The sequence below is a fragment of the Chiloscyllium plagiosum genome, unplaced genomic scaffold (assembly GCF_037043375.1).
Source record: "Chiloscyllium plagiosum isolate Xiang-an unplaced genomic scaffold, Cpla_swu_hap1 HiC_scaffold_33, whole genome shotgun sequence".
NCBI lineage: Eukaryota > Metazoa > Chordata > Chondrichthyes > Orectolobiformes > Hemiscylliidae > Chiloscyllium > Chiloscyllium plagiosum.
The window spans coordinates 4,266,231-4,282,083 of NW_028270171.1; the positions used below are offsets into that span (position 1 = coordinate 4,266,231).

A 15,853-nucleotide genomic window follows, 5' to 3' on the forward strand; every position below is an offset into this window, starting at 1 on the left:
AGAACTTAAAAAAAGATCGTTCTTTGTTAGCTGTCAATACTGGTAATGTGGAGTGAATGGAGAAAATTCTGGTAATCTACAACAGATCAGCCATTGTCTGAAATAAAACAGGCAGCTTAAAACTGTGCTTGGGTGCATTTTCAACAGAGTTTGAAAAACAGTCCTGTCTCTTTTCTTCCAGATACATGTGGTACATTATGTGCAGCATTATGTCTTGATTCCCACTCTTCAGCAGAATGGTTGCTTTTCAGCTTTGGACAATTGCTGTTGTTGCGATTCCAGTGTCCTTGAGGCAATATTCAACATTAGTTAGATCTACTGAAACCCTTAGTGACTTTGTGTGAACCTTCCTTGTTTGAATGATCTTACCTTGCTACTTCTCTTGAGTGAGATGACCAAATCTCAACTGCTTGTGAGGGTTCACAGCTCCTAAGTTCTTGATTCTGCAAATTAAAAGGTTGACGTTGATCTGAATTAAAATCCTATTTCCAGATGAAGAGGTAAGAAAAATTAGTGGAAAAGAAAAACATAATAAATGGAAGTGCTGGCAGCACACCAGATAACATCTGAAATAGTTTTAATGCTGAATTTTTCTCGCATTTTGAGTTTCTCTCTTATTGCTTCCCTTCTAAATAAAAACACAATAAAATTACATATGACACAAAGGTGGGAGAGACAGTAGCTTGCAGATCTTGATGGTTACAGGTTTGAGGGGCTCTAAGTGGCCAATGTTCCTAAATTCCACAAACCAAGTGTAATTCTGACCTCCGTTTATTTTATATTTTCTTTCAGGTGTGTGTTGGGGAACACTACCATCCTTGCTGAGTTTGTCAGTGAAGAGGAAGTCAACCGCTATTTTGCACAAGGTCAGTTATCAACACCATCCCCAGGCTGGCAGACACTGGAGACAGGACAGAGCCAGATGGATCCAGTTGGGAGCAGCCTTCACTCGTTTGGCGGGCGGTCTGGCCTGGGACAGTGGAACAGTGCCGGAGGAGTGGGCAGGGGTAGCGGGAACCTGGCAGGAGCCTCACTTTGGGCAACCCCAAGCTACACGGCAAGCTTGTGGGGAGCCCCGAATTCCGATGATTCGCACCGAATGGGCAGTCCGGCCCCCCTACTACCTGGTGACCTCCTGGGCGGAGGGGCTGATTCAATTTGAACTTTTAAGCTTTCAACCTTTGACCTGTGACCTCGTGAACTTTTTTGAACAGCAGCACTAATGTGTTTTTTTTCAAACTGCAATAAGTTTCAAAACAAGTTTAAAAAAAAAAGGAGAAAAAAAAGAAAAAAGTGAAACAAATTAAGGGGGTCATCCACAGTCTCTTTTGTGCACATAGACACCTCCCTCCTAATTTTCGGCTACTTTTTTTTAATCAAAAAAAAACAAAAAACAAAAAAAACAAAAAAACATATCACACTTCAAAATACTTGAATCATGAACGCCAACATTAAAAATGTGAAGTACACTTTACCATCAAAAATAAATAAGTTTTTTTTAAAAACAGTAGTATAGTTTTTCCTTACATGATTCCCCCCCCCCCCCCTCCCCCCCACCTCTGTATTGAGAAGTTGTTGCAACAGGACATTTACTGAATACACACACAGGCTTTTTAAAACTTTTTTTTGCACTGGGCACGTTTCCGTCCTCTAACATGCAATAGCGGAGACGCGACAGAACCTCACGTATTAAAGCTAGTGATTGACCAGGACAGATACTGAACCTAGTGGTTGCTTATGTACATGTTATAGGACATTATTATGCACCAGTACCAGCCATGTACCCTTAACACACCATATGCACCTGCCTTTCAGTAGGCATTGTATGTATTAATATCACGCATGCATCATGTGGCGGAAGAGGAACCTTAGCACAAAATTCTCCAACTGCTTCCTAATAAATAAAGGCACAATCAGGGTTAATACCAAATCTCACAGACCGGAGTGTGTTTCAGGTTTGATTTCTGATCTGTGCTGATTTAGTTTATCTAGGCCATAAAAGGCAGCAATGGTGTAAGGGTTGCTATTGATCTTAATGTCCCTGTCCCACCTCGCTCCCCCCTCAAAAGCTTGGCAGGAGGGATGGTAGAAAAAATTGTCCAAGGTTCCCATTTGTGATCCCTATCCAATAACCCTTGTCAGAGGGTTTGTACATATTAGCTGTTGGGTGGAGACAGGGTTGGGCTCAGTTGAAATGCCCTATGGTTGAATATCCTACCAACACTGAATGTCTAGGGTCCTGGATAAATAATAGCTTTTTGGGAGAGAGAAGGTGGCTGCTGAAGCAATGACTCAGCAGAACTGAATACCTTCAGTAAGGGGGGGGGGGGGGGGAGAAGAAGAGAAAGCTTTTCAGCATTAAGTCCATCTTCCAAAAGATGAGTGGAGAGCTGTATTTACATCAGAGCTGCTTCTCTTTCATTTAAGGCTTCGGGCTGAATTAGTATTATTACTCCATAGAAATTTGCTGTCTTTACTACAAGGCGATACTGTTCCACTTCTCTCCTCCATTGCCTCCTTCATCCAACCAAAAGTTGTCTTAACTAATATCAGTTGATAATTAAGATGCTCCTAGCCCTTCACTACTATGCTACTTATTTTGTGCTCTATTTAAGGTCTGCTTATTATATTTTTCAATAGTAAATTTTTACACATCCATTTATATCACAGCACATGCCTAAAACATGCAGTGATGATGTTGCCGCATTTGACGGTGTCATCTTATCACTATCGCTGCAGCTAACTGATCTTGTGCTGTCAATAGTTGATCACGCGCTATTATTTAGCAACGCAATAGTATTTTTTTCCTTAAGTGGGCAATGTGCTGCCCTCAAACTGCTACACTCAAATGACATAAGCACTTAAAAATAAAGTAGGTTAGAAAAACTAGTGTAGAAGTTTTCAAGTTAAATTTACGTGTTGCACTCAGTTCCAAAGTGTTGGGGGGACTTACATTGTGTACTGTAACAAGCTTTATCATTTTGTAAACTGGGGGTTCATGGTGGGTCAGTCATTTCCCCCACCTTCACCCCCTTGAGGTATTCAAAACACTTAGCTAATCCAATGAAGGTGTTGCCGTAATGTAATAAAAATAACTCCTATGGATATAGTCCTCCCTCCTTTTGTATATGTTTTTGTGTTTTTTAATTTTAGGAGATGTAGCTATCCAATCAGCTTGGCTGGCTTGAGCCTTCCTATGTTCACCCATACTGCCTGTAAATTGACACTTTCACAAAAAGGCTGGTAGCTTCCCACCAACTCTCATTGTCGTAAGTTTGCAATACTGGTTTACAGCCAGCTGTTTACATCCCACAGTCTCTGGCATCTCCACTCTTTAAAAAGAGCTTCTCTGTAACTGCACAGGGATTTTGGAGTCAAAGGAAGCTCTGGGAATGAGCTTGCTTTGCAGCTTATAATGATCCTTGCTGGATGTAACTCATTCCTTTCAGTGAAACCATCATTTTGTTTCTTTGATTAAAATCCATCTGTAATAGTGAGCCAGTTTGTGGCCATTCTGTATACTTGCTGATCTGAAGTATGCAAACACTTTTTTTTCTGTAAATCTTGGATAAGGTTATATCAGAATTTGTAGGAATAGCTTTAACATACTGTTTACACCATATGTAAGAACATGTCTGCATTTCTGTGCGGAGCCATGTTACACATGGCACGAAGGGGCCATATCCAAGGCTCTTCACAGATCTGGTGTGACTGACATCGAACAAAAGGTCCAATTTAAAATATAAAGCAAAGATGTTGAAAGTGTATTTCTTTAAAATGTTAAGTCAGGTGCATATTATGAAAGGGTATGTGCGTCTGTCTCCTGTGAATTCCTCCATTAATAACTTTATCACTGACCTAGCCTACTGGTGACCTTGTTGCTTGTGTGAGGCTACACTGAAATTAATCACTTGATCAGTTGAATTGTGTACACAAAGACACTGGGGACTGACACACACCCTTTATACCTGCACACGTTTACACACTTGCTGAGTCAGACAATGCGCACCTCAATGGGCAGCAGAATGTTCACAGTTCTGCTGCTGCACCGGCTGGTACTGGGTCCCATTTAATAGTAGATAATTACAGAACACAAAGAGGAGGGACAGTACCTTTGTTCACTGGTCGATCACTATATGAAAGATTATAAACGTTTACTTACAAATGTTATTCAGTTTAAAAAGTGTGTTTTCCTTCTTTCCCCTTGTTTAAACCCACTTGGGTGAAAACTAGTAAGAAAATCATTTACTTGTTTAGGAAACTATATGAAAAAAGTTTTTAATGCTGTTCTAAGTATTGCACCTTTTTCTGTTTAATTTTTTAAGAATTGTCCTCATTGTTTTGCTGTAGGTGTTGAATTTTTCTTAAAGCAATGTAGTATGGCAGTGGGATGGAGGAGAGGGTGAACATGGAAAATAAGCAATGACTTGCGTTGGGAGGAAGGAGTGGGAGATTTGACATCTTTCATCGTTAGTCTTTAACTGCTGAAGAGATTGGATTTGGAACCACATCAGTGTCACATCTATTAAGTGACCAGAAGTGGCTGCAATTAGAAATTGCTGCTTTAATTGTGTTTTGGATTGTATTCAATTAGCCAACCAGTTCGCATTTCCCCTGTTCACCCAGACTTGTGGTCACTTTGCATTTGCCATGCCCCACCCCAATCATATACACACTACCCACTTCCCTCGTCTTGTTGACGTGTGTATATGCACACCAACCCATACACTTGTTCACTCCTGTGTGCTTAGTCTTCTTCCAGCACTTTGTGGAGTTAAATCTTGAACATTAGGGAGATGCCCAAATGTGTTTGGCCTTGTCCCGTTTACATAACCTTTAGGGCTGTGTCGAGAATTATTGAGTCCAATACTTTAGAGTTTTGCATTTTTAAAATGAGATGACCAGTTTCAGATTGAACAGACTGGTAACAATTGAATTTGGTGGAACAGGGATATACTCTAGTGTTGAGTGCTGTATCTGACCCAGCTGCCCAGACCCTGTCCAATAGAGGAGACAGTGGATGTGGTAATAATAGTCACCCAAAGCTGCAAATTTGTTTTTGCTCTGTTTATTGACTGAGGCAGTGCTTGTATTGACTAATCTAAAATGAGATGGATTAGGAAGGAAATTTACTCATTATTCATCGCACTTTGTTCCCATTTTGTTTTGGAGAAGTAAGTTTGTGGAAGCTAAGCAATTCAAGTGAACTGTACTGATTTTCAAAAAAAATCTTGTTTCCAAATATTGTTGGCACAGTCCTATAAATTCTCTTTCCAAGGCATAGAAAAGTCAGAAATCAAAAGAAAAGTTGAACCGTTCTTCCATCAAACAGGATTAAAAAGACCAAAAATATGTGTTTTGTATTTTTAGATGGAGTAACTCTGGGAGCATTTGACAGTGTTTTGTTTCTAATTTAATTAGCATTTTTATTTTGTTCTGCTTCTATAATTTTTTCCTCCTAAAATTTAAAGTTCTCAGGAATTTTTAGGGGAAAAGCCAGTTCCCAAAATGTTGTTTTTTTTAAATAAAGAGGGAATTAAAAAGCTAATGTCTGACTCTGAGATTTAGATTTTTCAGTCTTTGTTACACCGGTTCCAATTCTGTCTAATAACTAGAAATCTACTTAAATGGTAATACCTCATTGCAGTCCTGTTAGAATATTTGGATTACAAGCAATATGCTTCCACAAAAGTTAATGTGTATTCTGCCTGATCCAGCAAGAGCAATTCTTGTTGTGATGGTGGGATGTGGCAGAACTGAGGTGTTGTTGACCTAATACAATACATCATGTCCTACCAATTCTTTCTCAACATGCCAAGGATCATTTACTAACTTGACAATTTTGTTAAAATATTGGACTCTGGGTGTAAATGTCCACTCAAGGCTGTGTACAACTGATTTTTTTGTCTGAATCTTCAGGCAAGCTGGTCCTGAAATCTAATCTGGGTTTGGGACCAGTCCGCAGGGCATTCAGTGTTCTGTGTATACATACATTGGTCCATTTCCAGCTTCTGAGCAAAATGTCTAAGTAGTTTTATTTTCAGGCAGAATATTAATGAAAGTAAGCAGGACAATTCTGAAGTAAGCACAATGTTTTTATCTACCCCATTCCCCTCACCAGTTTGAGCCGTTCCATCTTGACAGGGCCATTTCCTGTGATATTCACAGGACCTGGTCGAAAGAACTGCAAGTAGTTTCTCAAGCTGTTCAGTCACTTTTTTTCCCATGCCTGCAGTGTTTCAGAAAGAGGGGACTTCAGAGAGTTGCATGGGAGGATCACTAGTTTCTACTAAGTTGTGGACCTCGTGCTGTGTTGTGCTGTTGCTGCTGCTTTATCTACTGCCACTGGTTAATGTTGAATCATGCCAATTAAAATGGGGGGCCTTTTAACAGCAGAGTTCTGGGACTTTGCACTAATGCCTGTAATACTCCCTAATATTTCACTTTGATCCAAAACCCTTGTTTGGCAGAAGCAGGAGCCTACCTAGAGTCCCCCTTCACTGTGGGAATTTAAATAAAATATAAAGTTGCATTATGTAGTAATTTTATACCACTTTGCAGAATAACATTTGTTCAGGATTTCCCCTTCATGAACGATGCCTGGGAAGTAACTCAATGACTTGAATCTTCCATTACAAAGATTTTATTTAATTAAAGTAAAATTAGTTCTTATGAAATTTTAAGTACCATAAAATAGTTGGTATTATGGACAACTGGTATGTGGAAGTATGGTGCGAATTGAGGGGTGTTCCTGATTGGGCGCAAGTCTCTAGTGGAAGATAAGTCATTGTGCAGTAAAGCCACCTTGAATTAATGTAACATTTAACCATTGGTTGTGCTTGTAGGGTACTGGAGTATGACGGTGTGAATTGAGGCGCCCTCCCCTGGGCACATTTTACCAACTGTAATAGGTTTGAATTCTGCTGATAACCCCAAAGTGATCTTGCAGGCACGTTTTACAGTACCAGTCCCAGGAGAAATAAGATTTACAGCTGTACAAAGCATCTTGAGGACTGGGGATAGGGAGACAAACTGCCTGAATACATGTATGCCAGTAGTTTGTGTGCAGTCTGTTGGAACCAGGCAGAGGTCAGTTTTGTTTGGCTGTTACTAAAGATAAATTAAGAAAAGACTGGAAGTACACTTTTAGGAAAGAAGGTATGACAAAAATCAGGTGATCCATTTGCAATTTAAAGAAAAGGAAAGGTTAATATTTCAGTATGGAAACTAAAAATGCATTCTTGTTTTTTTCAGATGTGAACTAAATCAGCTATACATTTCAAGGCTGCTTTTTTATTATATTTATTCTTTGTAGCGATCCTGTAAATTCTTTTGTATTCTGGTAGGTTTTTCTGCAATTTAGCCCTATTCGGAGTTCTGATCCCAGATTGATGGCAATCTCACTATTACATAAGTAACATTACTTTGATCTATGCAGATCACTGCACCATGACCCCAGAACACTGGTTACTGACAGGTGCATTAGGAATGGGGCATGAAGGATGCTTTTTCAAATCTGATATCTGTAATGTCAGCTCCTGAAGCAATGCCCATGTTTATTAGGAGACGTGGGATATCTGGCTGTTAGGAAATGAGTGACAATGAGCTTCCTGCCTTTCTCAGATCTTTGAATGTGGAGGAACCTTCAGGACACAAGGGCCCTGGGAGAAATTCAGGGGTGGAAAGATCCAGTGTGGTGTCTGCATAGTTGATAAAAAGGTATTTTGAAGTCCATCAGAAATTTGGCTTGTATCATAACAATTCGTTTTTTCAGCGTGCAGTACCATTATTTACATTGTAGCTATCATGCTATATTTTAAAGTTACTGTCTACTTGGAAAATGTTATTTTCTGCAATTGATGTGGCTTTGCTTTATACTTCTCATCAAATTTTATTTTTTATGTTTGAATGCTAATCTCTTGATCTTCCCATGATCCACTTTTTGCCCTCTGGTGTCCCTACTGTCCTAGTCCCTTTGTGACACTGGTGCTCTACTTTTCTCACTGGAGCTTTGTATCTGACTGTAATTGCAACAACCGAAGGCCAAAATTACACACACACTTGGTTGCTGAGCACTTTTTGGGCAGATCTTTTGCTGCAAGCTTTCCATTTCCCTGAAACTAAATAATGAAAAAAAGCTAATTCCATGTTACTGATTAAACGTCCAAGCTTTTCAAATGATCCCAGTGCATATTACTGACTGACTTTAAAGGGTCATTGGACCCTCATTCACCTTGCATTCAATTTCCCTTGGAGATCCATAGACTTTGAATTGGACCAATTTAAAATGTAGGCGTGCCTTCAAACGGCACTCAGCACCTCAGTTCCTTGTTTTTGTCTTATCAATCAGGTAGGCTATATTCCCTGAACTGCATTTTGATAAAGTACAGTTTTAGCATTTACATTTTTTAATGTCGTATTTATTGATTTTAAATGGTGTAGGGCCACAGCACGAGCATTCACGAACCAGTGTTGTATTTATTTCCCATTTGAAGAGGGTAGTTTTATGCCTTGATATTAAAAACAGTACTGTTAGTGGAGGGGTGAGATCCCTAAATGAAGTTGAAGTCTCATTCCAATCTCTAAAACAGAGTGCTCCAAATGTACTCTGGAAGTTGATTAGTCATGATTCGTTGTTCCTGGTTGCATAGGCTGTTGGGGTGGCATTGATTGGAATGTGGAAGTAACTGGCAAGGAGAATGTTGCCCAGAGAGCCAATGTTAGGAACTGCATGGTTACCATCCTGGTTAGGCACCAGAGCTGTGCTAAGCCTTCAAGGTGAATGCAATGTGCTGCTGAGAGTTTGATTGCACAATTGTAAGTATTTCAGTTAATGTGTGTGCACTTTTGTAATTGGTTGTAGTGTCAATCATAACTGTAGCTTTTAAATTGGTTCCTTTTTAATATGTGTTGGGGTGGGAGAAAGAGAGAGAACTCAAGACCTAACTAAGTTAGAGTATTTGGAGTTATGTTGGGATCAGATACCACATCTTTCTAATGGGAACAGTGCCATTGTACAGCCTGATTCCTTGGTTTATTTCTGACTTTGACCATTTGGATTTTCAAAGAATATCGCACTTTGGTAATTTGTGATGAGAATCTCTGCCTTTTGAACAAGTGTATGTCTTACTAAACTGAATCAGTAGTTGTGACTGAGAATTGTTGATTGGTTGCTAACTTCTGCTAAAGACAATATCAAATGATCCAGGTCATTGCTGTGTTCTGTCAGGATTTTCCTTCTATCAGCAGTGCGAAGTATATTCATTGTTTGTTTACTATTTGGTAAACCGAACACAAAAATGAGAATTTTGATAACATTGTTGGGAGTTTTGTGGAAAGCTGTAAAGTAACAAAAAAAACCATTCTGCCATCTGTCTTGACTGTCCTTCAGCTCCCCCTTCACAATAACATTATTTTAAATGTATCAGCATCTGAGGGTGTAATAGCTATGCCTCTACTGAATCATTCTCCCTTTTTCAGAGTCAACAATTGGCTTTGCTTTGGAAATTTCCTTTAAAGCAGTATCGTTTTCTAAAAACAAAACTTTGAATTTCATTGATCTAAAAGTGTATTATATTGCACAATATCTTTAGTGTATATTAAGGAAGAGTTTTTTTTTGTGTTAAGTATTAAGAATTTTGTTAGAGCAGAGAGGTGACTCAAACTTGTAAAAAAAAAAAAATCCGTTTTAATTGCATGTGATGTGTATCTTGCTCCTTGCAATTCCACTTTTTCCCCTTAGTGGCAGTTTAAACTCAGAATTGTAGGATGGTGCGTGCTGTACTTTTGAGTAGGTATTTGTCTTTCTCTTTCTCTCTCTCTCTCTCTCTCTCTCTCTCTGAGTTGAATCATGCCCGAGAGAAGGAATGTCATAAAATTGTTTTTTTGTAAAGTTTTTGTCCTATGTATCTTCTAAGTTCACCAGCTCAGCACCAAATATAGAAAGTGAAATTCGTGTGTGTGTGTGTGTGTATGCGTGCCCACGCATGCTGTTTCAGTGCTGTTATTAACCCATGTTAATTTAGGGTTTTAACTTTGGTTGTGTGTGTATTATTTTGACAATGTGCTGACAATAGTGTGCGAGGGCCTTCAGCCTCTGCGCTCTCCCCAGGATGTAGCAGTCTGTTCCCATACTTTGTGTTCCCTCTTCCCTCTGCTTCACTGCATCATAATACTTTTTTTGTTTACATGATATTTGGATTTATTTAAGACCGGTTGATCTGATGAAGTCACCCTTGCCTCATCCTCCCCTGCCCCAGTCTTCTCTTGACCCATCCGCCCCAGTCTTGCCTCTCTGACACATTTAACTTTGTGTACAAAATGGGCTGCATTTTGCCTGGACCCATTGTGGGGTTCTGTGTTGTACATAGAGGCATTAAAAAACCATTGTGGATTGGGGTGGGGGGCATGAGGGAGGAGATTGAATTACACTGTTTACACTTGCCTGATTCAATTGCTGTGACTCAGTGATTTTTAAAAAAAATTATGTTGCTGCACCATGATGACATTTAACAATAACACTTCTTTGCTGGAGTTTACAGGGTGTATGTTAACATGGAACATTTATTGCCTCGTAAACTGGGGTAAGAAATTATCAATAAAACTGGACTATATGGCAGGGAGTTAAATATGCTCCCTCCCCTCAAAGTTGCAGAATGGTCTTGCCTGGGATTTCAACCTTAGTTGGGTATTGGTGCAGCAGTCAGTTATACGCAGTGCAGTAAGGAGGCAGCATATCGGAACTGCTCAGGAGAAGTTGAAATTTTTTTTCAGTTGCAGTCAGTTCAGATAAGTGATCTGTATATAAACCTTTTACAATGTTATCACTCATCTAGGGTAGAATTTGGCAACCGAGAAGGAAAAGATTGTTTAAAAAACTTACTCTGAAAGTACTGTGAATTATATATATTAAAAAAAACTTAAATTCTGTGGTTCCAAGGATTTCTCGAATTCTGTTTTTATAAATGAATCCTAATGTTATATAATAAGCAATTTAGAACATTTGCAAAGGAATTTGCTGATATGTCTTACATTAAGCATGTGCGTATTTTGATAGGTTTTGAAGAAAAAAAATATATGGAACTCGGTGTTCGGGATAATTGGTCTGTTTGTTATTTGGATATCTGACTTCCTACCGTGCCTGCCCCGGTACCAGTTCAGTATTGGTGCTATCAGATTGTTGCTTCTTGTATTGTTAAATTTCGGCATGGCAAACCTGTAGCACACGCGGTGGGAAGCCTGGCTCCCCAGGCATGGTGGCAGTGACTTTGAAATTGCCTATGGCCTCAACTGACCTGTCAGTGCTGGGTGAGAAGTTCTCAATTCATTTTGAGCCAGTCCACGCATTGGGTTGCCATGGGTAACCCGCTAATCCATCTTTTCGGGGGGGGGGGGGGGGGGGGGAGGGTTTGGTGCTGGGATTCAGTAGGACACAAGTATGAACTTGATGCCATTTGCTGTTCTGTGAACACACCTGCCCTGCTTGGCACAGTGGTTGACAGGGCTTCGTGCAAAATTATCTTGTCATCCAAACTCCTTCTGGGTTGAAGGTAGGTTTTGTGACGGTGAGTAGTTTCGCAGGGAAGTGGGTGTGAAAGATTTCAGAAGGAAAGATTTTTTTTATATATATATATATATGTGTGATTTATATATGTATGTATAAAATGCACTGTTGTCACTAGGATTACTTAGCGTATTGGTGCCAATACACTATAGGAAAAATAAATCTTTCTTAAGCCAATACACTTTATAATGCTCCTAATTCATCATTTAAAATTGCTCCCATCACTATCAGCATTGATCAGGAATAGTAAATACTAAATGTCACCCCAGTATTATACAAATCTGGATGTATGAACACTCAGCATTCTACATTTGGAAAGGCAGGATCTAGATTTGTATAGCTAGATGTTGCTTTCACAGTTCGAGGCCAAGGTTTACCACAATCCCAGTGACAACGCAATAATCTATAAACAAATTATGAGAGAGAGAGAGAGAGAGAGAGAGACGAGACTAGCATGTATCAAAGAAAATGAATGTATTTCATCATTTAAAACAAAAAATGACCTGCAAAAATTTGTTTAAAAGGATACTGACTTTTTAACCACAGCTGGAGGGGTGGGAGGGAGGAAGGAGAGAGAACATCCCATTAGTGGGAGCCATTGCCTTTTAATTAGAAAAAAGAAAATCTGAGAACTATGCATTCTGTAACCAGGATAGGTACTTAATAAGAGAGAAAAAACAAAATCACTGGTTCATTAACAAATTGTGTTGCTCTATGTAGTTTGTACAAATAAGCTGGAGAGTTTCCATTTCTTGGTCTGGCCATAGCTGGTACTGTATCCCCGTCGCTGGAATAATAAGGGTGAATTTCTTTTATATATCAGAGCAAAATATTAAAGTCTGTCATTTCATTGAAACTGAAAAACAAAAAGTTGTTCTAATAGGTATATATATAAAGAATTTTGAAATTTGCTTTTATCCGTGGTTTGTTTTAAAGATGTGATTGTAATTGTGCAACACAGTTGCTTCAGTGGACTACATAATTTTTCTTGAGAAAAAAAAGAATAAACATGTTGTGTTTGGCTGCTAAGCATTACCTCTGGTGTCTTGTGTTTTTTTTTCACATTTTGGAGCTGAATTGCACCATACATTTGGGGTTATCAATCCTCCAGAGTTGTCCTGGAGTTAGCAGGAATTGAAGATTAATCTCCAGGGCACTGCTGGGAGTGACACCCAGAAAGAAAACAGAGCATGTTTTAAAATTCTTAACTATGAACATATGGGAAACAAAGGCTGTTTGATGGTAAAGAATGGTCACATTGGGTAATATTCCATTTCTGATTGACTTGCGGAAGGTTTGGGATTGCAACAGTTCGTATGTTGGGTGACCAGTGGTGAGTGTGTGGGATGGAGCAATTGGAGGGAGGAGACATGACCAATTCTCCAGGGATATATCCAGCCAGAGTTGGCACTCTTCGATGCTGATTAGAATCTTCATAGAGTTGCTCAGAGACAGCAATGTTCAGTTATTCCAACTGCCCCTCAAATGGCAGCACTATGTGTGAAATTGAACCAGGCACTGGAAGAGAATTCTTGGGTTCCATCTGGGGCAACTTAGATTTGGCTTCAGGAGCTTTGGCCCATGAAAGAATGACCCTCTCCAAGATGGCCTATCATGACTGAAGAGGGATGACATTGAGTAAAGAAACTTATTTGACTCATCTTGGTTTATTTTCAGTATGGGGGTTTCACTAATAAGGCATCTTGCTGTGATAAAATGGTTTTGGTGTTCTGAACCAGAGTGGGTCTTTTATTGATAAACAAGAATGCTCAGCAAAAATATCGATCTAGATTTGCCATACAATAGATGGTCAATAGAATCCCAGGACTAACTTGTAAACTATGGAAAGAAATTGGAATAGAAAAACTTTTAAACTTTATCCCTCCCCCGGGTCCCACTTTCCTAATTAAGTCCACAACATTTAGAAAATGTCTGAACTACAGAAAAATACGCTGATAGCATCACCTGTTGAATGCAAGAGGACTTGTTAGGAAATTTGGGTCAGGCAAAGCAGTGGTCTTGTGTGTTGACATCAACTGCATTGGTGCTTTGCAATAAAATTAGCTTGGGAACATTTTCAGAGTGTAGTCCAAGACAAGCCAGGAGTATTAGTGGCTTTGGTATTGAATGACTAGTCTGATTCAGTTTAGTTTCTAGCCAAAAGTGTTACAAAGATGCCAGTCCTGGAGATTTATTTGTTGGTTGAACAGTGGACTTCCCATCTTTAATGTAAAGGTTGTACTTCTGTGGACTTTGCATATGCCTTTCTCAAAATCTGATCAAATTGTTGGGGTGTATAATAAATTCGTAGATGTATGTTATTTGGTGATTAGACCAGTCTTCCTTTTGTTAAATGATTATTGTACATCATCCCTCATCTATGGACTATCCTTCAAAAGTATATGTAGAGACTGTTAGACAACCATCTGCATAATTCAACTCTTGTGCAGTTAAAAGTCGAAGAGTGTAGTGCTGGAAAAGCACAGCAGGTTAGGCAACATCTGAGGAGCAGGAGAATCGATGTTTTGGGCATGAGCCCTTCATCAGGAAGGGCTGATGAAGAGTTTATGCCCGAAATGTCGATTGTCCTGCTCCTCTGATGCTGCCTGACCAGCTGTGCTTTCCCAGCACCACACTCTTCGACTCTGATCTCCAGTCCTCACTTTCTCCCTCTCATGCAGTTAAAATTATTACATTCTTTTGTGTTCCCATTTCCTCACTGACCATTACCATATTTAGCTGTAACATGCATTTCTAAATGTGCCTTTGACAAAAACAGTCTGAGTAACTGGTCAAAACGTGGATAGCCACACATTGAGTTCTGATGTAACAAGGCAAATCCAGAGGTAAAATTATTTCTGAGGGGGTTGTGGGTCACGGGCTTCGATGGCTGCCAGCATGCCATATATAGTGTTCTTTAATGTAAACATCCCAACACAGTCACCAATGCTGGGTTAAGGAGGAAATGCACAATAGGCCAGGGAATTAGATTTTTGGAGGAAGCTAGGTACACTATGACTAAAGAGGAGCATATTACTTTGAAACAGTTCAGAGTTTCTTGTTACTAATCTTATAGCAATAGAAGTGACCAGAAGTATGGTGCAGTTTCAAGGGACTCGATTTCCCTGGCTTCTGCTTAGTATTTCCTATGATGTCACAACAAATGGAGTGTATGAATTGTGAATGTCTTGATACGAATGTGCTGAGTATTAAATATTTGATATACTTATATGGCAGAGCATTCTGCAGCAAGTTTGACTTGTTAATGAAAATTGACTGTCACTGGAGAATGGAATTTTCCCCACTTGGTTTCATTGGAATTACTGATCAACAAATCTTTGCCTGGTAAACTGTCTCTCTATCCATCGTCTCACTTGGAATGGTATTTAATACTTTTCCCTTGCACTGAAGCTAATTGGCCTTGACTGAGTTCAACACAGGCAGAAGTGAGGACTGCAGATGCTGGAGATCAGAGTCAAGATTAGAGTGGTGCTGGAAAAGCACAGCAGGTCAGGCAGCATCCAAGGAGCAGGAAAATCGATGTTCCGGCCAAATGCCGCCTTCAGGAGTTCGCTACTGGACAAACAAGATTTTAATTGGTTACTGGCACACCTATAGTTGCGTTTAGATAGAGTCCTAGAGATGTATGGCATGGAAACAGACCCTTTGGTCAAACTAATCCAGGCCGACCAGATATCCCAACCCAATCTAGTCCCACCTGCCAGTACCTGGCCCATATCCCTCCAAACCCTTCCTAGTCGTATACCCATCCAAATGCCTCTTAAACGTTGCGATTGTACCAGCCTCCTTCACTTCCTCTGGCAGCTCATTCCATACACATACCATCCTCTGTGTGAAAAAATTACCCCTTGGCTCTCTTTTATATCTTTCCCCTCTTACCCTAAACCTATGCCCTGTAGTTCTGGATTCCCTGACCCCAGGGGAAAATACTTTGCCTATTTACCCTGTCCCTCATAATTTTGTACACCTCTATAAGGTCACCCCTCAGCCTCTGATGCTCCAGGGCAAACAGCCCCAGCCTATAACTCACATCCTCCAAACCTGGCAACATCCTTGTACATCTTTTCGACAGTGGAATGCCCTGTGCTCAGTACTCTGACCAATTAAGGAAAGCATACCAATGTGCAGCTAATCAAAGCTGTATTGTAGTTCCTGTTTTAAATGATAAAGTATTTATCAACTTAAATAGGGGAAAAAAAGAACTTAGCGCTGCTAATGTTCCTTTAAAACAGTAATTTATATGTGAATACTCAATTAGTTCCAGCCCTC

The 15,853-nt window shown here is 39.7% G+C and overlaps 1 protein-coding gene across 8 annotated transcripts in view; it reads left to right on the forward strand.

Moving 5' to 3' along the window:
* The window catches only part of LOC122542107 (trinucleotide repeat-containing gene 6B protein), a 175,575-nt gene extending 162,977 nt beyond the window's left edge, over positions 1–12,598 (forward strand). For all 8 annotated transcript variants that reach the window (XM_087978218.1, XM_087978222.1, XM_087978221.1 and 5 more), the window contains one exon: positions 793–12,598. In XM_087978218.1, the coding sequence (XP_087834344.1) occupies positions 793–1,162 (370 nt within the window). In that variant the 3' untranslated portion in view covers positions 1,163–12,598. The remainder of the gene's footprint in view (positions 1–792) is intronic.
* The last annotated feature ends 3,255 nt before the right edge of the window (positions 12,599–15,853 follow it).